This window comes from Panthera uncia (assembly GCF_023721935.1).
Source record: "Panthera uncia isolate 11264 chromosome D3 unlocalized genomic scaffold, Puncia_PCG_1.0 HiC_scaffold_8, whole genome shotgun sequence".
NCBI lineage: Eukaryota > Metazoa > Chordata > Mammalia > Carnivora > Felidae > Panthera > Panthera uncia.
Window position 1 is genome coordinate 19,945,354 of NW_026057586.1, and position 21,806 is coordinate 19,967,159.

General features: G+C 40.2%; 1 protein-coding gene across 13 annotated transcripts in view; it reads left to right on the top strand.

Annotated features, from left to right (window-relative positions):
• The window catches only part of TCF4 (transcription factor 4), a 243,940-nt gene extending 224,619 nt beyond the window's left edge, over positions 1-19,321 (top strand). For 4 of the 13 annotated variants that reach the window (XM_049619967.1, XM_049619964.1, XM_049619969.1 and 1 more), the window contains 5 exons: positions 12,632-12,767; positions 14,343-14,505; positions 17,592-17,821; positions 18,287-18,427; positions 18,626-19,320. In XM_049619967.1, coding sequence (XP_049475924.1) covers positions 12,632-12,767; positions 14,343-14,505; positions 17,592-17,821; positions 18,287-18,423 — 666 coding nt within the window. In that variant the 3' untranslated portion in view covers positions 18,424-18,427; positions 18,626-19,320. Of the gene's footprint in view, positions 1-12,631; positions 12,768-14,342; positions 14,506-17,591; positions 17,822-18,286; positions 18,428-18,625 lie in introns of all 13 variants that reach the window. The other 9 variants (XM_049619973.1, XM_049619965.1, XM_049619974.1 and 6 more) reach the window with 5 other exon arrangements.
• The last annotated feature ends 2,485 nt before the right edge of the window (positions 19,322-21,806 follow it).

The following is a 21,806-nucleotide window of genomic DNA, read 5'->3' on the forward strand; positions in this document are numbered from 1 at the left end:
GAAGTGTTAACCAGGGGAGGACACAGAGAGCAGGCCTGAGTTTCAGTGCTACAGACATTCTCTATACGCTTACACCATCCCCTGCCTTAGGGTTTATATTTCAACCAGTTATGTCCAACTAATTTTACTCTCCTGCTGTCCGCCCTCTCTCATTTTGTCCATACCATTATCACGAGACACTAGGCATGCAGTGTTCCCATGAATGGGGAAATGAGGTCTGTCCGCAAAGACTTGTTCTTGGTGGAACCGAACTGAGTTTGAGAGGTCATCGCCTCTGTTTCAGAGCACTTCGAAACTGTCTTTAATAGCCTGTTATAGAATTTCACTTAAGATCTTACTCATCTACATCGTCTTTCCAGAACTACCCTGTAGAAACCAATATAGGTTTTTCTCTTTGATTAGGTAATTTGCCTACCTATAGTGTTTCACCGTGTCTCCTAATCTCCACAATTATCAAATATTTCTGAGAACAGATTAGCAGTCTCAACTGAAAGGTTTTTTTAATCTATATCAATATTGTACTTTATTTTAAGAAAACTTAAAAAAGAGAGAGAAGAAAAAGAAACTTGAAGAAATTCTCTTTATTTTTTAAAACTTTTCCTAGCTTTTTGAGATGTTATTGACATCAAACAAAGGTCAGTGTAAGGTATACAGCTTGATGATTTAATGCACACGTATATTGCAAAATGACTACCACAGTAAGGTTAGTGAACACCTCCATCGTCTCACAATAATGACTTTTGTGTGTGTGCCTGGTGATAACTTTTAAGATCTACTCTTAATGACTTCCAAATATATAATACGGTATTAATTACTGTCCCCATGCTGTGTATCACAACCCAGAATCTGTTTTTCTTAAAGCAAGAAGTTTGTACCCATTCACCAATATCTCCCCATTTTCCCCAGCTACCACCATTCTTCTCTTCTATTTCTTTGAATTTTTGGTAAAGATTCTACATACAACATATGAAAATATAACAGTATTTGTCTTTTTCTGTCTGACTTAAAGAATTCCCCTAACCATGGATTAGTTACAACAGTTTAAGAATCCTTGAACTCACCATTTGATATTTCTGCATAAACACAAATGAAAGCCCAGAGGTTTTAAATACAACCATTAACAACCCCTGAGACGAGTAGTTAGGACATGATGAGTGCCCAGATCTCACAGCAGGGAGTCCAAACTAGGTACCGCCCTTCTCCCCCTCTCCACCCCCGCCCCTGCCCCTGCCCACACACACCCATACCTGTTTTACTCAAGTCAGGCCCCGTGACCTGGAAACAAGACAGTCAGTCTGCACTGGACCTAAAAGATTTAGGTCAAACCCAAAAGATTCCCTTTCTCTGCTTCTAGGACAAAACAAGCCTAGTTCTCTAATTATTTTCCCCTAAAGTATGTGTTTAGCACCCTGGTGTCATGAACTTTTAGTAAATAAAAACAAAAACTTATTGTTTTCCTCACTTTTAAAATATAAAAGCATATTTAAAAGAGACTCTTTGGCGTCATCGTAGTTTTACTTTGCTTTCTTCTTAAATAAAAGAGGAAAAACCAGGGAGATGCTTTTAATGACAGTCATTTTCATATTTTTATTGAACTTTTACTGGGGACAAGGACACTGTGCTAAACTGTCCATAGTTTGGAAAAGGCACGACCCCTATATTTAAAAAAAAAAAAAAAAAGGAGTATTACCCTTATTTTTTCTCGAGAAAGCAGATCTTCTGGGAGAAAGAGAATATTATATATATTAGAAAATAAACAGATGTTCATTCCCTCATTCTGTGTCTTCTGTGCCTTAGATCCTTTGGGGGTTATGAAATGTGTGTAAGAGTCTCTGACCCTCTGATCCTGTGGGCCTTTGACCTTGGGAGGGTGATAACACAAGTATGTGACCGACTGTAATACAAGGTGGAATTATGAAGTGACCAGAGAAGCAGCTCAGAGAAGGATGAACATAGCCCAGCCTTGGGAGACAGCTAAGAAAACCTTCCTGGAAAAGGTGTCGTTGAGCTCATATTAGAAGTTTGCATCGGATTTCAGCAGTTAGGGACAGGCTAGGAAGGGCATTGCAGAGCGAGAGAATAAAATGATTAAAAACATATGCAGAAAATAAAGGATCTTATGTGCCCAGATTGCCTGATGAGACGGGCCCTTGCAGCACCAGCCAGGGCGCCCCGGGTGGAAAGCCCCTCCTCGAAGCCCAGCAACTCCAACCACTGGCTCAGATATTTCACATGAGAGTCCACAGGAAGAGCGAGTTTTCATGTATATTTTTTTACATCCAAATTAAATTAACTCATGGAATTTTCCACCCTTAGGAATTAAAGTAGCTGCTCATGAAGTAATTCAGTTATGTCATTCATACCAAAACAGAAAATACTGGAGCAACCTGGCACTGTTTAAAAGCCAAGACTAGGCCTTGGCCATTTTATATATTTTTTTCAAAATCTGTGGTCGTTGTGTTATTTTAACTTTTATTGTGGCTGTAAATTTTTCAAATCAAAAGTGTCTTAATTGCTTAGAAAATAGAAGTGTAAAATGGGTTCAAAATAAGGAAAGAATTTAGGCATAGCAGCTTTAGGAGTGAAAACCTAAAAAAAAATAAAATAAAAAGGCAAAAAATTTTAAAAAGCTTGAACGCTGCATTTCTGAAACACGAGGATTCTACCTAATTGGCTGACATTCACAGTTGTGCATAATTATAGCTTCCTCTATATCCATAAATCATCTTACAACTATAAAGTTGAGTTTAACCAAAAGATCTGTCCAATATTAGTTAAATGACATCTTTGGGGAAGCATTGTCCTGATACAATAGCCACATTCATTTTCAAGCAACTAATTGGACTTACTGTCAAAAACCAGGGTATTGCGTTTCCACATTTTAATTTTACATTTGCCTTCTCCCTGGCTTCTGCACATGGACGGGTCTCGTTTGGAGCTGCAAGTGTGTGAAAGTTATTGGGGAATGGTAGTCTCTGGGTAATGTTTCTGTGAGCTGCCCAAATTCTTCCCCCCGTAGTCTAGATGGGAAACAGCTGGGTTTTGTTTAAAAAGCTGTTTTGCGAAATGTCTGAATCTTGAGGTGTAGAACTGAGGTCACCAGTAAAGCAGGTGCTCAGGGACAAGTGAGAAAGACTGGAGGCTGGCTGGCCCTGTAACCTTCTGCGGGGTGCTTCCTAGCAGAGGAAAAAGTGAAGTTGGCCCCTTTATTTAGTACACAAACAGATAGAAGCAAGTAATCGCATTAGTGATGCTATTAGGAAGGGAGTATCTTTGAACATAGCCAGCCCCTGAGTGAATAATTAGCTCAGTGTGAAAGGTACCAAAAGGGTTCTTTCCCTCGCAGGGCTTCAAATACAAAGGTCCAAGAGTTTAACTTCCTTTAGATGTTAGAAGCACTTAAATTTCCTCTTTAAGTATACCCACAGTAAAAACTACAATTTCAAGTAAGTAGTACCATAACTGCGTATGTCCTCCAAGTCCATGGGTACAATCTAAGGGAGGAAAGAAACCTGAATTGGCCAGACCAGTACCCGGGCAGTTTTGAAAACGGCAAAGTAAGAAACATGTGGAATCACTAAAGTCCAGTGCACGGCAGATATCCACCAGTCTGCAGATGAAAGGAAGCAACCTCCTCCCCTGAGAGCTGGGGGTTATTAGCAGCTGTTTATCCAGTCGGGAATAGAGATTAACATTGTAATTTTTTTTTTTTTTTTTTTAAGAACTAGAAGGGAATTTGTTTGGGAAGTTGGCTCTTCATATCAAGTCACTGTGCATTGCCAAAAAAAACTTCCTTTCTCAGAACTCATGTACGAGAGTTGAGCAATGTTAGGATTCTCTGAGAATCTCTGGATTACCAAAAGTCTATCTCCATTAAATAGAACAGAAAAGGACAGAGAAATGGATGGATGCCTGCCATTGACACATTCCCTTGAACTCTTCCAACGTGAAACAAGCTGGTTACCTGCCCCTAGCCTGCCCCTAACTGGGGGTGCTCTCCCCTACCCCCACATTCCCCACTGCCCCCCAACTTAATCTTTACCACTCAAAGGCATACCCAAATGGATTTTGTACATACCTACTTCTTGTCAAATGTCTTCTCAGGACATGTTGAGGAAGGAGCGTCGGTCTCAAAAAAACCAACCAAACAAACAAAAAAAGAGTTGGATATTGGTATTTTTCCCCCTGATTTAATGCTACCTTTAATGTCATTTTCTTTTATTAAATCCTTTCTTTTGCTTTTGATCTTATTTATAGCAGAGCCACTGGTCATATGGAAACTATTATTGTATAGCTAGGAGATGAAAGACTTCACTGCAGTTAAATAAGAGTGAATCATTCGGGCCAATAATACACACATACAGTGAGGTACCATTTGCGTCCACAATGCCCTGTGTTGTTCCCTTTGTAGTAAAGCCGTGGAGGTTTATAAAGCGCTTCACAAAAATCTGCCTTTTGTCCAAAATATGTAGTCTGACAACACGAAAACACATTGATATATAGTCCTTAGCTGCTTCTTCATATATCTGTGTAATACCAAAAATAATGCCACTGCTCGGTGTAAAAACAGAAACTTTCATTTAAAGGTGAGATGTTATCTCACGGATGTTAAACGTCATCTTTTTTTAGATAATTTGTGTCAAAATTCTACCCATCATTCAAAGCCTATTTAAGAAGGAAGTCCCTGGTTTCTCAATCTGATATGGTTTTGCTCATCCTTTAAAACCCCACATAACCTTGAACTCCTTCGTGGCATTCCCTTAAGTTTGTCTTACATGTCTTCAACATTAAGCTGTAAGAATCTTAAGTAATAGACGTGTCTATCTTTTATTATTTCTCCTACAAATACCTGAATAGTGCCTTGCATACAGTAGACATTTCAGAGGCATTTGTCGAATTAAACCAAAAATGTTTACTTGTGGATAGAAACCCTTAAAATGTGTCTTTGACGATATCAAAAGGTTATAGATTTCAGAGATAGTAAAACAGATACATGCCACATGTTTCATCATTTACTATCTAGGAAGCATCTAATTGCACGTGATACTATTACAATCCTATACAATGTCCTGTATACCTAGTCCTTGCCCTTGGGAGACTTACATCTCAATACAAGTGTAAGCTTTATGAATGGCAGCCAAACAAAAGCATTGAAGCGAGTGCCCTGCGCTTTAATTAAGCACTGTCCGTGAGTGCTTTTCAGGGCAGTGTCCATAATGAATAGTCAGGGGAGAGCCCTGTCCAAGCCCAGCAAGATGGTGAGAGTTCTAGAGACCCAGACAGTCAAGGAGTAGTTGGAATAAGGGGATCTGTGGGACTAATAAAAAAGAAGTGGTCGGTGAGTTGTGCCGAGGAAGCCAGCACTGGGAGGCAGAGCAGGGAGGGCTTGGATCAGGCCTTGCTGATGCAGGAGTGAATGTGGCCAATGGGGAGCCATGGGTAGGTAACTAAAGTTGGAGATTAAGGAACTTGAAAAGAGGAAGGGACTGGAACAAACGGCCCTGTGGTGTCCAGGTGAAGGACACAGATGCACAAGGTACCGATCTTAGACCTGACCCACAGAACAATGACAAGCTGTGCTAGAACCTTGACACGCAGAGGAACAGTTGACGGGCAGAGAATATAGCATTCAGAAAGGGGATATTTAGGAAGTGATGGGGAAGGAGTGTTTCATTGGTTTAGGGAAGCTTGTTACCCTTCCTTTCCAAATATTTTACAATAAGCATGTGTTCCTGGGATGATAAGAAATGCATTTAAAAAATAAAGGCCAGTGAGGTGAAGATAAGTCCCTACGGATGGACCTCCCGGGCTGGCTACAGAGCACGCATTATGTGCAAGCCAGCCCCTCAGTTGTATGCTCTGCAGGTGTGTCTGTGCTCGGGGATCCCGAATCCCAGGCACACATCAGGTGTTCAGTTGTCTTTCCCGTCACTGCAGACAAAAGAAGCCGTGTACAAGTAATCGCAAACTTTCACCATAATCTCTGTGCTATATGGACTTGGTTCAGCAGACATGGATTAAGTTTAGTTGCCTACCACTTACTTACTAACCTGCTACCTGGGGCAAGAAGGGGTGAAATGGACTCTGTTAACCACCTGCTGAGGTTCTTACTTGGTGGAATGCATCCAGTTACAGTTTCCCCTATAGGAAAGTGTTGTAGAGAATTGGGGGCGGAGGGTGGAGATTCAGAGGAGAGAAATGAAACAGTTTTAATAGATGGAACTTATGAGTTAAGAAAAAAAAAAGATGAACTGAAATCAGATAACAACCATTTGCATCTCTCGAACTAAATCACAGAATCATTCATTTCAGCCATGCTGGTGGACATCAGGGGAGTTTCAGCCTGGCTGATCATGTGACAGGTCAGGCCTGCCAAGGCCGGGGTCATTCACATCATATTTAAATCCTCTCGAAAATTATTTTATCATCTGGAGAAGAAGCATTCAATAAATCTCCAAGAATTGCCCAGTAAGGAATTACCTTAACTTTCAGGCAAAGCATAAGCAAAGCTGTGAGGCTGTGAGATTTCTAGGGAAAAAAAACAGGTGTTCTCTGGTGTGAGGAAGTCTTCTCCCAATAAACGGCTCTCAAGAATCAAAATCCAAACAGAAGAAGTGAATCCAGATCTGACTTTTCGTGAAAAGTCCTTTAAATGTTTAATCACAGGAATTTTTAAAAAGTAGTCTGATAATTTTTTGAACTGAGAAATTTGGAAGTGATATTTGTGGTTGAAGAGTGTCCCAGATGTTAGAACTTTCTCACACAAAGGAATTGGTTATCAGAGGTGGGTCTTGTTTTCTGCTACATCTCGGGGCCTCCGGTGTTGTTCCTCGCAGTATCCGTCCGGTGCCACCGTTCGTGAACTTCCGGGTACCCATCTGTGAGCCATTAAAGTTTGCATGACCACTTCCCGCCTCTTTAAAAGATGCACTTCTGGACTAAACAATGTTTTGTACCTTTGAGAAAATAAGTTTTCTTTCCTCTAATATGACAGAGATCTGGCAGGATCCTAGAAACTGAAATCTAGCCCTCCACAACTGTCATGTCTAATTGATATGTCATGGGGAGATTACAGTTCAGACACCAAAACTGTTTTCTGTGTCAGTGGGTGTCTAATTACAGTAAAAGCCTATCAACGTTTGTTTTGTGTTTATGGAAAAACAGGAAGAGGAAGAGGAAGAGAAGAGAGAAAAGTAAAAGTTACCAGGACTTTTTTCTTTGTCCCATTTCCTTGTTTTGTTTCTTCTTTCTAAAAAACACCTATGTCAAAAGACACATTTTGAACCGGATGCCATGAATAACGAGCTTTTCTGTTGATAATACCAAAAAGTTTCTGATAGCATATCTAGTTTTGTATCATTATCACTTGGTCTAGAAATTAATGAAAAGTTTCCTAAAGTTCCCATCCTACACTCTTTTAGAAGGATTATGGTAGAAGAGAAGGAACTGAGGTCTGAAAGCCTGCTTTGAAGCAGTTATCTCTGGAGATAACATTAACAAGGATTGAATAACTGCCAAATGAAATTTAATACATTTTCCCATCCATGAAATAGGCCTCTTAAATACAACAGAATAATTACTTTCACAATACTCCCTGGAAACAAAGAGAGCAGAAACACTGAATGTCTTTTTTGTTTGTGGTGTTTGTTGTTAGCTCAAGGATCAGGATAAGGATATTTACCAGGATGCTGCACGCATCACCACATTAAAATACCCTTGCCAACAGCCACCTAATTTGAAGCTGCATGTCTTTGAAATCTGTTTATGTTGGAGGAGTTGTGGCAAGTATTAAATTTTGTAATTTAGTTAGACATCTTGGCCATAGCCTTGGCCATACTTGGTGAACTATGGTGGTTTTTTTCCCTATGATAAAGAAAAATAAAATGAGTTTCGTATCTATATCTACACACACACACACACACACACACATGCCCATATATGCACTCTGTTGTAAACAAAAGCTCCAAGAGATAAACGCTTTTTGTCCCTTAACTTTGTTCTCCTCCCATACACACACACACACACACACACACACACACACACACACACCAATCAAATTATTCAGTGTTGTTATAACTTTTCTGAACTCAAAATCTATTTTAGTCTTACTAGACATTTGCCAATTCGCTTCACTATCTTCAACCTTAGCTTTCTTCTCTGTAAAATGAAGAGTTTGGCCTAACTGGGTTCCAAGTCTCTCAAGCTCTTAAAGTTTCTATGCTGTGATTGAAAAGTGCTTCTAATGTATCCATCCTCTCCTTGGAAAGTAAGGTTATTTAAAATTATATGTTGCTTACATTATTCAAAAGAAGTAATGTACTGCTGAAGGTATTTAATTATTCCCAGTGATAAATTAACACAGGAAAATTAAATAGCCATGTCAGAATTTGAATATAACTTGACCTGAGATGCAGGGTAACTTAGATATTTATATCTAAGAGCCATGATTTGGGGGGCATGATTTATGGTGGAGTGGGCATCCATGCTTAGACCACATGATCTTCCCTCCTCTTCTTCTGTAGTTCATTGAACCAGTAATGGGGACACCTAACCCTAGAGTGGCCCATTCAAAGGATGGTTCGTGTCTGCTTCAAAATGTTGAGCTTACCATCAGATGATCTTGGCATTCTGAGCTCAGAAATACTAAGACAGAGAGGGAGTTAGCAACAGGTTCAGAACCTTAAAGAATGTACTGAGATATCATGAAAGGAGAGTTCAGACTATAGTCATGAAGGGACAAATGCCAGAGAGACAGAGGTACCAGCAGAGGAACAAGAGAGGCTGGCCCATGAGAGACAAGGAGTGGCCTTAGGTCCTGGGTGTTCTCTGGGCTCAAAACCTAAATTACAGAAATCATGAAAAGTCTCCTTTTACTTGAGAGACTTACTATGAAAACCGCCACACTAAAGTGATCAGTGTGCAAAAATCCCACAGAGAATCTCTAAGCTTCCTAAGTTATTTACCATCCCATCCCTAGCACCCCCTGGAGTGACAAGCATGAAGTAGATGAGTAAATATTTCTTGAATTAATAAATGTACTCTTTGATCAATCAATTAACACTGTATAATTTTTAGAAATTTGATTTTGTCTTTTACATTTATCATAAATACATCTAAAACCACATTGTATGTAACTAAGAAGACTATTCTTAAAGATTGCAAAAAATAAAATTTACTATCAATATTGATAAAATTAACTCCTTTCTTAGACTGGCTTTTAACTTTAAACTCTTGCTTACCTAGATGAAAACGTTATGAAAATAGGGCTTTAATGAAGTACAGATTTTCTAAAAGTAGGTACCATCCTTAGAGTCTATTTGCAGGTTGAAGGAATCTGCTTTTTTCTAGTTATATTCTTACCTATTTATTATTTGGAAGGTGGTCAAGCCTTGACCCTTGTATTCTGTACATATTGGCTCCTCCTTCTATTTATGAGCTATTCCAGTGATGGATTGTGTTGACCATCCACTATCATTCTTGCCTTGCCTCTTATGTGACCAAAAATAATGTTTCTGAAAGAGAAGTAAATGGGGTTAGGACATGCTGTCTGTGGCCAAGGAAACAAACAAAGCAAAGTTAATTCTTCAGAATACTATTGCATAGCCACAGGCAATGGAATTGATCCCGGAGAATCAAGCTCATTTACCACAAGGATCTTGACCCATCATCATTCATTCATTTGACCTGGAATGTGCATAGTTTACAAAGGCAGCCTTAAGTCATCAAGAGCAACTTTGTTCCCAGCTTCCTTTGTGGAAAATGATTGGTATATTATTTGAGATGATCTGTGGAAAATACATAAAGTTAGTTAACATGTATGGCTAAAATCCAAACAAATACAGTTGTAACAACTGTCTTCTCAACATATTTATAAGATCATTTAAGGTTTCCCTGTCATTGTGTAGGAGGAAAGATTTAAAATCAAATGCACGTGAAGAAAATAGAGACAAAGAGTACAAAGATGATCTTAAATGAAGGTAGCTTGTGTTCTGAGGGGTTTTGAACTATATATATAGACTTTTATTTTTATGTGGTACGCAAGGATTTGCAGATATTTTCACATAATATCTATAACTGTTAAGTACCTATTATGTACCCGTTGTTTTGCTTATTACCACCCTTTGCAATAAACACGGGGCTCATTCTCTATAACCTAGTGTTAATTTCTTCAGTTTGTATTTGAATACCTTACCCACGGTTATACAGCTAACAAAGAAACCAGTTACAGTTAAAATCTAGGTATTGTTGATTCTCATCATTGTACTGCTTTTACTCAGTCTTTCATAATAGTTGAGGCAAGGAAAATACAAAGATAATTGGTTGTGGGCTCTTTTTTGCTCTTGTAAAAACTAATCTGAATGTGAACTAGAAGGGAGAAAAGAAGCACAGGATCAATATCTGAATATATTTTAAGTAAAAATCCAAACCCTAACCTTAAATTACATCACAGATGCCTACAAAGAAGGCTTGAGGGTTTTAATAGAACGCCTAACATAAAAGCATTTGCGTCTTTGCTATGCTCAAACCTGGGGTTACCTTCAGTGACTCCAATTCAGAATCGCCTTCTGTGCAAGTTTAAGAGATTAAATCCACTGGAAATACCAATAAATATGAGTCAGCACTAAGGTAATTATTTGGGTTGACATTGATTGACAGACTTCAAGAGCTACCATTTGATCAAGGTCTGTAAAATGCACGCATACAAGTTGACATCTTAGATTGGAGGGATAATCATCCATTGAATCAGTCTCGTAAATGCACAAACGTAAGAATGGCAAATCAAAACCTGAATGGAAAATAGCTATCACCTTTTTGTTTGGAATAAATACGAAAACATACCAAAAGTGAAAAATGGTTTGGAAACATCAAGGGGGCCTGGCCTGCCTGGAAGGACGGGGCGCTGGTCACCAGGGGAAGGACGCCAGTGGCATGGCAGCAGTGTTAAACACGTGAAGGGGACTTACACTTACTCCATGAAACTCCCGAAGTTGAAACCAGAACCAGTGGATGGAATATACAAGGAGGCCAACTTGTGATGAAAATGGAATGGAACGGGCTGCTGTGGGAGGTAATCGAGGTCTCCTTACATTCGAAGCACCCTCCTAGAAGCTGAATAACCACCAGTCAGAACGTTCTGGGAAGGGACACAGGCACACAGGTGGCGGACATCCCTGGACTCTTAGCTACAGCATTCACTTATGCGTCCCGATGCCCATGAGTCTTCAAATCCTTTTATTCTTGCTATATTTTGAATCTGAGCAATTAGTATGATTTATGTGGTCCCTCCCCCTCCCCCCTGAGTTATTTCCTTCTGTACTGGTTTGGATTATGTAACGGTGATACTTCCTATCAGGTTGCTTTTAGATAGCGTGTGCTTCATTCGGTTCTGTGAATTTGGTTGTTGTCGGTTCAGATTCTGATTGTCGTTGCTTTCTTTGGAGATACTCTTTTAAAACATTTGGCAGCAAATGAGTGAAGATTCTGCTTTGTGGGCTTTTTGGTTTTGGATGGGGAAAAAATTAAACTTTTTGATTCATAACAGTAAAAATTCAGGGATAAATATTTTTAGGGTCAGACCCACGATCCTACATACATTGTTCGCCTGACAATAGGCGGAGAGCCTAACTACTTGAAAATGCAAACAAAAACGTAAGCTACTCATGTTCCTCTTGGTTTGCAAATGCTGAATGGTTTTGCTTTAAGGCACATGCCATAAAGTCAGCAATTGCTGTCTCGTTGTCACTGGTGCAACATCTCTGGACCCTCGAGTAGGCAGTAGTAGTTACTAAAATGCTCAGCAGTGTTTCTTCCAGACCAAGTCATCATGCTGTATTCTGTAATTTTATTCATGGAAACGTAAAGAGTGTTTACAGTGCGGTATCTTTCTAGGATCAGAATAGTGGGAGGAAAAATGGAAAAATGTCCAAACCTCTTTGCATGGCAATGATGGCATTACTGGTGTGTTTAATAAAACCTTTATTGGTACATTTTCCGGTGTGGTGGCATTGGCAGAGACGGTCCCCTTTTGGATTTGGAGCTCAGCAGCTGATGAAATACAGTAAACATTAATCTGGGATGGGCTGCCAGTTTTGGAAAGCCAGGTGACATTTTATTATATTTGTACCGAGCAGGGGCTGTGTCCCATACTGCCGTAGCTTCCGCTGTCAGAGGCTTAGCTGGCATTATGGAAAAAAAAATGGCAGGCCTGAGAATCTTATCCCCTGAAATGAAAGTCGAATGCCAAATTGAAATTCCTGTAGGATTTCCGATAGCAATGGGGGAATTGAGAAGCCCACAATTAAGCATATGGGCATTAAGATAATTGTCAGATCTGTTGGCGGACATGATAGAAGACAGATGGGTACGAATCAGTGCGCTCCACTGCAGCACCCTGGGAGACAATTTGACGTTTTACCTGCCTGAGCTACTCTGCCATATTTGTCACTGAATGTACAGCACGGCATCTTACTGAGTGTGAAGTGTTTTGCAGGGTTCTGTAGGTGCGTGTGCGGTCCTTCAGCGCCCTCTAGTGAAAGGCATTTGGGAGTCTTGTTTTTCAAAGGCCCGTGTTCCTTCGGCTGGTCCTTGCTGCCCCTGGAAATAAACTCCACGGTTCCTCTCCCCCTTTCAGGTTGGGGCCCATCGTGAAGACGGCGTGGCCCTGAGAGGCAGCCATTCTCTTGTGCCAAACCAGGTTCCAGTTCCACAGCTTCCTGTCCAGTCTGCAACTTCCCCGGATTTGAACCCACCCCAGGACCCTTACAGAGGTAGGTCTGCCTCCGAAGGCCCTTCCGACCTCACTTAGACAATAGTGAATCCAGTGTTGATCCCAAGCTTACTTGGCATACACTCCTCAGGAAGCACTGGCAGAAAACCAAGAATCAAATTTGGTACAAAAATGGTAAGCAAATGGGAAAGCAGTTAGAACGTAGCCGGCTAATTGTGTTTCTTCAGTAACTGTTTTCCTCAAACATCCTCTGAAATCCTGGTCCTATTTCAGCAGGGAATGAGACAACAGACTGATGAGAGGAAATTTTATTTTAGCTATTTCCACATTTTACTCATTCAGGTCCTCTAATGTGGTTAGTTGTAGCCTGAAAATGATATTTCCAAATGAATAGGAAGGAAGGAAATTGTTTTTGTCGTTTAAGATGGAAGGAAATGTAGGTACATTTAAAAACTGGAACTTGGTGGAATGATTTTCACTTTTCGTCTCGCCCCACAATGATTGCCTCAAACCACGGACCCCACTCAGCTTTTCATGACCCCAGGAAGTTATACCACAGGAGCCAGACCTGGGTCCCATGCTCCCTGTGCAACTGGCTGGCAGACACTTAAATTCTCATCACCCCCCCCCCCCCCCATGTTTAGAGTTAAGGTGATAACACTGCCACGGGAATATGCATAGGCTTTTTACCACTGCCTAAACATTGTACAAATTGAGTGTTAATTATGTGTGTGTATGTGTGGGTGGGTGTGTTTGTGTATGGAGAGAGAGAGAGCGAGTCAGTGCTTCTTAAACTTGAGTGTATATAAGCGTGACTTGAGGACCTTGTTAAAGTGCAGATTCGGATTCAGTAGGTCTGAAATTCTGCATCTCTAATGGGCTCCAGTGATAAGGATGCTTCTGGACCACAGACCAATTTTGAGTGACTACACAAATTACAAACAGAGAATACCCAATAGACATGCTTATACCTTAGAAATAAGTGGATACATGAGGGTCACGTTTTAAAATGTATTGTGATCTTGAAAGTTGAGCAGTGATAAAGCTAAAAATTTCTTCAGTGAGCAGCTAACTGCTTTCCATATGTACCATTTTTAAATGCTGATTACTCCTTGAGGATAAGAGAAACCTAATTTCAGAATATCATTAGGGTATCTATTGAAGTCTTGACTGCACATATTTAGCGTACTCCCTGGGAATTATATTTTAAGGACATTTTTCTATTAAATCATTGCATATGGAAGAAACTCAATATAATAGCTGATATTTACTTGGGTTCTTAATCAGAACATTGCGGTGTGTGATTTTCATGATTATGATTTTCATTGCAATTAAGTTGATGTTTTGTAGACAGTGAAATTACCATCTACTCCAAAAGATTGCAAAATAGAATTTAACCTCAGAGCCAATGCAGGGAAAACTTGCTTCCACAGGTGCATTTTTGAAACTTCACCAGATCGCATGGAAAAAAATGTGGCAGAAGGATCACAGTTCAGCAGCATGAACTGTATGGCTGGCAGCTCGCGGTCTGCAGTGTGCGCGCGTGTGTATGTGTGTGCACGCATCTAGTGTTTGGCAGAAACATCACCTGCTCTCTCTCTCTCTCTCCCGTTAGGCATGCCGCCAGGATTGCAGGGCCAGAGCGTCTCCTCCGGCAGCTCTGAGATCAAATCCGACGACGAGGGGGATGAGAACCTGCAAGACACGAAATCTTCCGAGGACAAGAAGTTAGATGACGACAAGAAGGATATCAAATCGATTACTAGGTCAAGATCTAGGTAACAGTATATGATACTGTCGCTTCATTTAATTCCTTTATTGGACTTTGATGAAGTGAACAGAACAGGAAGAAACTATTCAGTTTTTTCCTGGCAGGTAAATCGACAGCTGAAAAGAAAATTAAAGGCCTGCTCTAGAGGTACCGAAGTATCGTTTGAGATACTGGTACTCTAGTGAAGCCTACAGTGTCTTTGCATTTGTGAATTTGGACGCAGTGCTAATTACACACGGTAAAAACAATTTGTAACTGATTCAAGTGCAAACCGTTGATTTTTAAAATGATGCATATTCTGCAAATTTGGTCCGAAATGATCTTTCCAAAATATTTCTAAAAAAGAGATCTTAGCCGTGTTAAAAACTCCACTGAGGTATATGCAACTATGACGTTTTTCTGATCTTGAACGTGAGAATATACTGATTTCCCAGCTTTATCTTAAATATGTTGATCTATCTAATAATAATACCTAAACTGCTCGCTTTTTTCTCCCAGATACTTACTCCCTTCTACAGAAAATACAACTGCAGGAAAATAGCTTCTGGTTGGTTTTCTTAAATATCCAATATCTTTAAATTAGAGTCTTTCTCATGGAATGTGAACTCTAGTCTGACGATCAGATGGTTTTCGAACACCGTGGCACCCCTGTTCTTTGCTTTAGTTCCCTTGGGTTGTTTTCATTTGTAAATTAAATAAATTGTACCACGACTACACTTCCCCCTTTTAAAAGCTGTCATTCTCAGGGTTAGAGCTAATGCCCTTTAGGAATTAAGAACATGCCACTTTCTCATAATCGCCTTTATAATCATTGGGATGAATTGTAGGACAGCCCCTGCTAAAACTTCCAGAAGATGGTACAAGCTTCTTACCCCTTACCTCCCACCATCACTACAGAGTCTCCTGACTCTTGGCCACATTGGTGAAATTTTAAGGAGGGGCTTTCGCATCCCTACCGTCTTCTCTGCCACTCCCGTCAGTTCTCAGTAATTCAACTAGTGGCCGTGACTTATGCATCTTAGTAGATTCTTGGAAGTTTCCGTACAACGTTTCACTCGCTGTTAAGAACCTTCTTATTGAAAGGGTTATTCTTGCGACGTTTACCTAATGCCTCCCAAACTGGGATGTGAGACAATGCTAGGTAGTTTTATTTGCAAAACCAACCTATTTACTAGTTATAAGTGAGTAATCGGGCCTAATTAGTTACTAGCCTGAATACCTTTGGAAAACAAGTTCCCACTTTCAGACCCACTCTGTGAAAGCTGTGACACCTGTGTGATGTTTAAAAGTGTTACTCAAAATTTTAACTTCAGGGAAGGGCCACCACAGACGTGGCTGTGTTCTCTTTTCACTTGTTACAACCTGTTTGTGTAGTGGAACGTGGACGTGAATTAACGGTAACCTTGACTTGGCTGCCATCAGCAGAAGTTAGGCGTGGTGGGGAGGAGGGTTCAGCAGAAGTGAGGACGCTTAGATGACACTGAAAGAGAGCCATTTCCCACAGGTTCAGTCCAGTTGTGTGTTTACCAGCACACATCTGTGGCAGACGGTCCCATCTGGAAGGGAGTATATGACCCATGGGGAGATGAGCCAAGTCTTAAGGCATCTTTCTTTGGTGTCTTCCTCTTCCCCTCCCTTACAAGTGTTGTTGGCTTACATACATCATCTGTATTTGCAACATGTGCTTGCAACCCAAAGAATCCCACTCCCATTTGTGATTGATTGGAGCTTCTCAGCTATAATTGGTCCTTATTGCAGTTTGGAAGCTACCCAGAGATTCTCCAAACTGGAAGATTCAGAGCCACGCATGTTAAGCCAACATTCATTAAGTGTACATTAAATTGACTAGATAACTTACCCCATGTTCTCCTGCTCTGAAAAATTGTGATTAACACCTTTATTCCGTGAACATTTCAGATTTGTAGAATTTTAAAGTAGAGGTTAACCATCGTGGTCATTTAGATGAATGCTTGGACCTCCAGGTTAACATCCTTACAGATGGTCACCTCCGTATTGTTTCATATAATGAGGAGCCTATTACTTTTTCAGTGAAGTTGACCTCACTTTTTATATCTCTTATGACATCTCTTACACCCAAAAAGCTTCTTGCTCATGTTAACTCAAACTATACCACTCAGAGGCATGACAGCCAGAAACAGACAGAAGGAATATTGCCTTTCCAGACTATACTGGATCCAACCATGCCTTTGCTATGAAATGTAATATTTTGGTTCTAACCATCAGAGATTAGCTTTTGGGCTTCATTTTTGACTCACGATGAGGTCATGGTCATTTATAACCAGTAGCTGTTTGGTATTTAGTCCATCTTATTTTGTTTGCTTGGCACAGTGCGTGTCAACTCAGAATTTCCCAACTTGTTTTGGGGGCTCACAAATGTCCACGATGTTAAAACCCATGGAGATCATGGTTTTTCTAGCCTTTTTATTTAACGCATGGAGAAAATGAGACTCAGATACATTAAGTGGAATAGCCATGCCTTCAGAGCTAGTTATTAGTGAAACATGGACAAAAGTTCTCTGTCTGCACTCTCATTGCTCTGGTGTCTTGAATGTAGGGCCTTCTTACTCCTGTTTCAGCTGTATCATATTCATTCTGACCTGTCCGAGTCTTTTCTCAAGCACTTGTTTTCCTCAGGTTCCAGATGTCACAGTATGAAAGTTAAAAACGACAGCACACACACCTTCAGTCTGTGTAAAACGCTCTGCTTTGTGGCCATGCAGACTAGCCTCGAGGCTAAGTTGACCGTGGCCTTGCTTGGCAGAGTGTAGCCTCGTTGATAAAAAGCCGTGCTTGCCCTTTACCCCCTACATCAGCATGGGCACACAGTGGGCCCTAACTTTAACCCCTCTTGTTTTGTTTGGGTTGAATGTCTGGGAGAAACGGAATGTCTCGTGTATGGATTGTCACAGCCATCTATAGCAGTCCCAAGTTCAAGTGGATGTAAAATCCTGCCGAGGACAACAGCTGAAGATGGACACATCCCCAGAAAACTCTGGAAGAAAGCAAAACCAATTTAGAGACTTTCTTTGTCCCCACACCATTAGAAAATGTCGCATCCCTTTTGTCCCCCAGCAATAACGATGACGAGGACCTGACACCGGAGCAGAAGGCAGAGCGTGAGAAGGAGCGGAGGATGGCCAACAATGCCCGTGAGCGCCTGCGCGTCCGCGACATCAACGAGGCTTTCAAGGAGCTCGGCCGCATGGTGCAGCTCCACCTCAAGAGTGACAAGCCCCAGACCAAGCTCCTGATCCTCCACCAGGCCGTGGCCGTCATCCTCAGCCTGGAGCAGCAAGTCCGAGGTCAGTGCCCCCGCCGCCTCCTCGTAGGGGTCACGGCAGCCTGCGGCTGCAGGGAGTAGGGATCGACTTGCCGGCCTGGAGCAGGAGCAGAGAAGCAGCCCCATAAGCATGGTTCAGAGTCACGGGGTCAAGTGCAGATCGCCTCTGAATCTGTAAGGCAGCCCCCCTTTCTCCCATGGCTAAGGCACAGGACGCTCTTACAAGTAAGACGGCACCACAGTGCTTTCGTACGTACTCTCAGGAATCCACGTCTGGTATCTTTGTTTTACCAGCTTTCTTATCCTGTGAAGCCGTCCAGCTTGTACTGGTGACCCACCAAATGCATGGCTATAGCGTGCCTTTGCTGGCTCTTCCTCTCGCTGGGTGACGTGGAAACCCCGATAGAGGGTCAGCAGACGAGAGTGCATTACTGCCCTCTATCAGAAGCCGTGGGCACTAACCACATTCTCGGCTTCACTCTTCCAGAGAGGAATCTGAATCCGAAAGCCGCGTGTCTGAAAAGAAGGGAGGAAGAGAAGGTGTCCTCAGAACCTCCCCCGCTCTCCTTGGCGGGCCCGCACCCTGGAATGGGAGACGCGTCAAACCACATGGGACAGATGTAAAAGGGCAAGTGTGCTCTCTGCCATTTCGGAAATCCCTTCCTTTGTCGCTCTCCTCCCCGAGGCATCAGCCATAAACGTCAACATTCGCCCCAGTTAACAAATTTTTCCCCTTTGGGGAAAAAAAAACCAGTTTAAAAATAAAACGTTTACTTCCTCTGTTTTAGGTGTATGAATTAATTTTCCTCTCTTTTTCCCTTCTCAGGTCCAAGTTGCCACATTGCTTCATTAATACAAGAGACCACTTCCTTAACAGCTGTATTATCTTAAACCCACATAAACACTTCTCCTTAACCCCTTTTTTTGTAATATAAGACAAGTCTGAGTAGTTATGAATCGCAGACGCAAGAGGTTTCAGCATTCCCAATTATCAGAAAACCGAAAAACAAACAAAAAAAAAAAGAAAGAAAAAAGTGCAACTTGAGGGGTGACCCTCTAACATATCATTCAGAATGTGCAAAGCGGTGTGTGCAGGCTGAGACGCAGCCCAGAGACTGAATGGCAATCTTTCCACACTGTGGAACAATGCATTTGTGCCTAAACTTCTTTTGGAAAAAAAAAAAATATAATTAATTTGTAAGTCTGAAAAAAATATTTAATTTAAAAAATTGTAAACTTGCAATAATGAAAAAGTGTACTTCTGAAGACAACTACATGAACGTTTTTGTTGGTATTCAAGTCAGCTAGTGTTTATTATTACTGGATATCGAATAAGGGAAGCTCGGCTGCCCTCGTAACAAAACCAGCAAACGTCCTGATGACAACAAAGTGATGACATTAGCCATTCCTTAGGGTAGGAGGAACAGATGGATCTTATAGACCTATGACAAATATATATATAAATATATATATAAATATATATTAAAAATTTAGTGACTATGGTAAGCTTTTGTTCATTTGTTTCAGACTTTTTTCTCCTGTAAAAAAATAGTACTGATTAACTTTTTTAAAAGAAAGATTTTACTGTAAATACGGATTTTTTTTCTTTTTTCTTCTTTCCTTTTTCTTTCCTTTTTTTTTTTTTTTGTTTTTTTTTTTTTGGTCTTTCTGTCCCTTTCCCTGGTTTGTTATCGTAACCTGTAGTGCCGACTCTGCTTCTGGAGAGGTGACGCAGGATAAAATGCTGACCCTGATGTTGTTTTTCATTCATAAATAAGTAGAAAGTTGTTTCTCCAGTCTTTTGGGAACACAGGACTTAAAAGTCACATCATGTGTAGATATTACAAGCAGCATTACCAAGACATGGCAAAAAGAGTTTGTCTGAACTGTAATGTTGCGTTTGTGACCCTATTCTGGGATTTTCAGAGGTACAAGGTTAGAATGCTACAATGTTACCACTGTGCCTTCCAATGTTTATATCATCGGAAACATAACATAATCAAAGTGGCTGTGATTTAACAAAATGATTAAGGTGTTACCTACATGTGTAGCCGAAGTAGTGTGCAGTGAGGCGTTTCTGAATACATGGTCAGATTTTTGGAAAAAAACAAAACAAAACAAAAAAAAAAAAAAACAAGTAAAGTTCAAAAACCATCAAATGAGAAAATTGCAAGTAGTGTGACAGAGCTGATTGATTTTGTTGCTTTCTTGATTTTTTGTTTTCGAAATGGGTTTACTAAGATGTAGATGACTTAACTGCCTCCTCCTTCGTCTGAAAAAATGCCAATATTCAATCATCATGCAGCATTATAACAAGCCTTATAAGTCCTAAAGCATTAAGTTGCACTTTCTTGAGGAGGGGTAGTGCAGTATTTCTCTGGCCAGTATGAATGAAGTTTATACTTAACATATTTGATAGAAACATAGATCAAGCTATGGCACAGCAACTCATCAGATAGCTAGCTTTGACGTCTGGGCACAATTGAACCAACTTCCATCGTGAATCTTTATAATGATTGACTTTGGTGTATAGTGTGCAGTAAGCAAATAGTGCTCCTAGTTAAGTACTTGTCAGCATCCTTTTGTCTCTAACTCGTTTCTATTTTTACAGCCACACAATCTTGGCATGTATTAAGAAAAAAAAAATCCCTGTTCAAGTAGTTTTTCCACCTATCAGCACTGAGTAAATGCCATAAATCCATCGAAATGGTCTAAATGTTCCATCTGTTCTCCTGTTTTGCCAGTTATATAGTAATGAAATACATTTGTAAATTTTATGCAACAAATGGCAAACGTATCATTATTTTGAAATCGTGTATGTAAAAGTTATATTTTTACATGTAGACTCTTGTTATTATGTGTTTTAATACATTGTATCAGTTTTTGTTGTTTTTTTTTAAACTGTGTGGTTTAAAAAACGTCTCATTTAAATGAAATAGTGAGCTACAAGAATCTGAATTTTATGTTCATTTCCGAAAATGTAAGAACAAATAAGATAGTTACCACGTGGTCATCTTTTACAAACCCATAAACATTTTGATTAGCTGTGTGTGTGTTGAAAACTGTAAATATGTTCAGTAGCGATAAAACTAAAATACTTTGATTTGTTGATAAGTTCCTAAAATGTGGAGGTGGATTAAAAACTTAGGAGAATAGCAGAAATCAAACTTCATGAAGTTATGTTGAGACTTTCCTGTGAAATGTACGAACAAAGGGGCTCAAAGAAGGGCACGGAAGACAACATTGTATACTCTCCCCTCCTCCTGAACAATGGCAACCATGTGTACTTGTTCCCTCAGTATGTTCAAGATTTCCTTTTAGTGGTACATTCTGTACTCATTTTGTATAGTCTACCAAGGCGGGTATCCCTAGGAACAATATTATATAGGAAGCAGGTATACTCTGATCACATTCAGGATAAGTGTACAGAAGAAAATACGGTGTTTACTCTTTAGGGAACTGGAAATACTCCCTGCATTGATGTACATTTTAAGAATGGCACTTTTGATACGTGTTATCATAAAGGTGCTTAATAGAGCTGATTTAAAGTTTTTCAAACCTGTAAGCAAAGCAAAAAATTAAATTGTAGTTGATTATTTTTTAAATTGGTGCTTTATATTTTGTTCTCAAACAGAGTTAAAAGCTGCAATTTATTGTTCACCAGCTTTGATGTATTCATTACTCAGTAATGTAATACCTCTATTGTTGAATTCCCTTTGGAAATAGGCGAAAAACTTTCTAATGGCCACCAAAAGCTGCTCACTACTTTTTGCTTGGTGGAGAGACAGGATCTGCACCTATACCTATTAATTGGGGTGTATCCCCATTTAAAAAAAAAAAAAAAGGTGAAAGGGAATGTGGCCTTTTTAGTGTGTTTTTTCTTGTCGTTGTTTTGTAATTATCAAACCCAGGTAAGATATTGGTATCCTGCGCTGGATTTTCGAATGAAATTTAGCAGAAGACAGTTAGGATGAAAGTACTATACAGAATTTCACAAGGGTCCATAC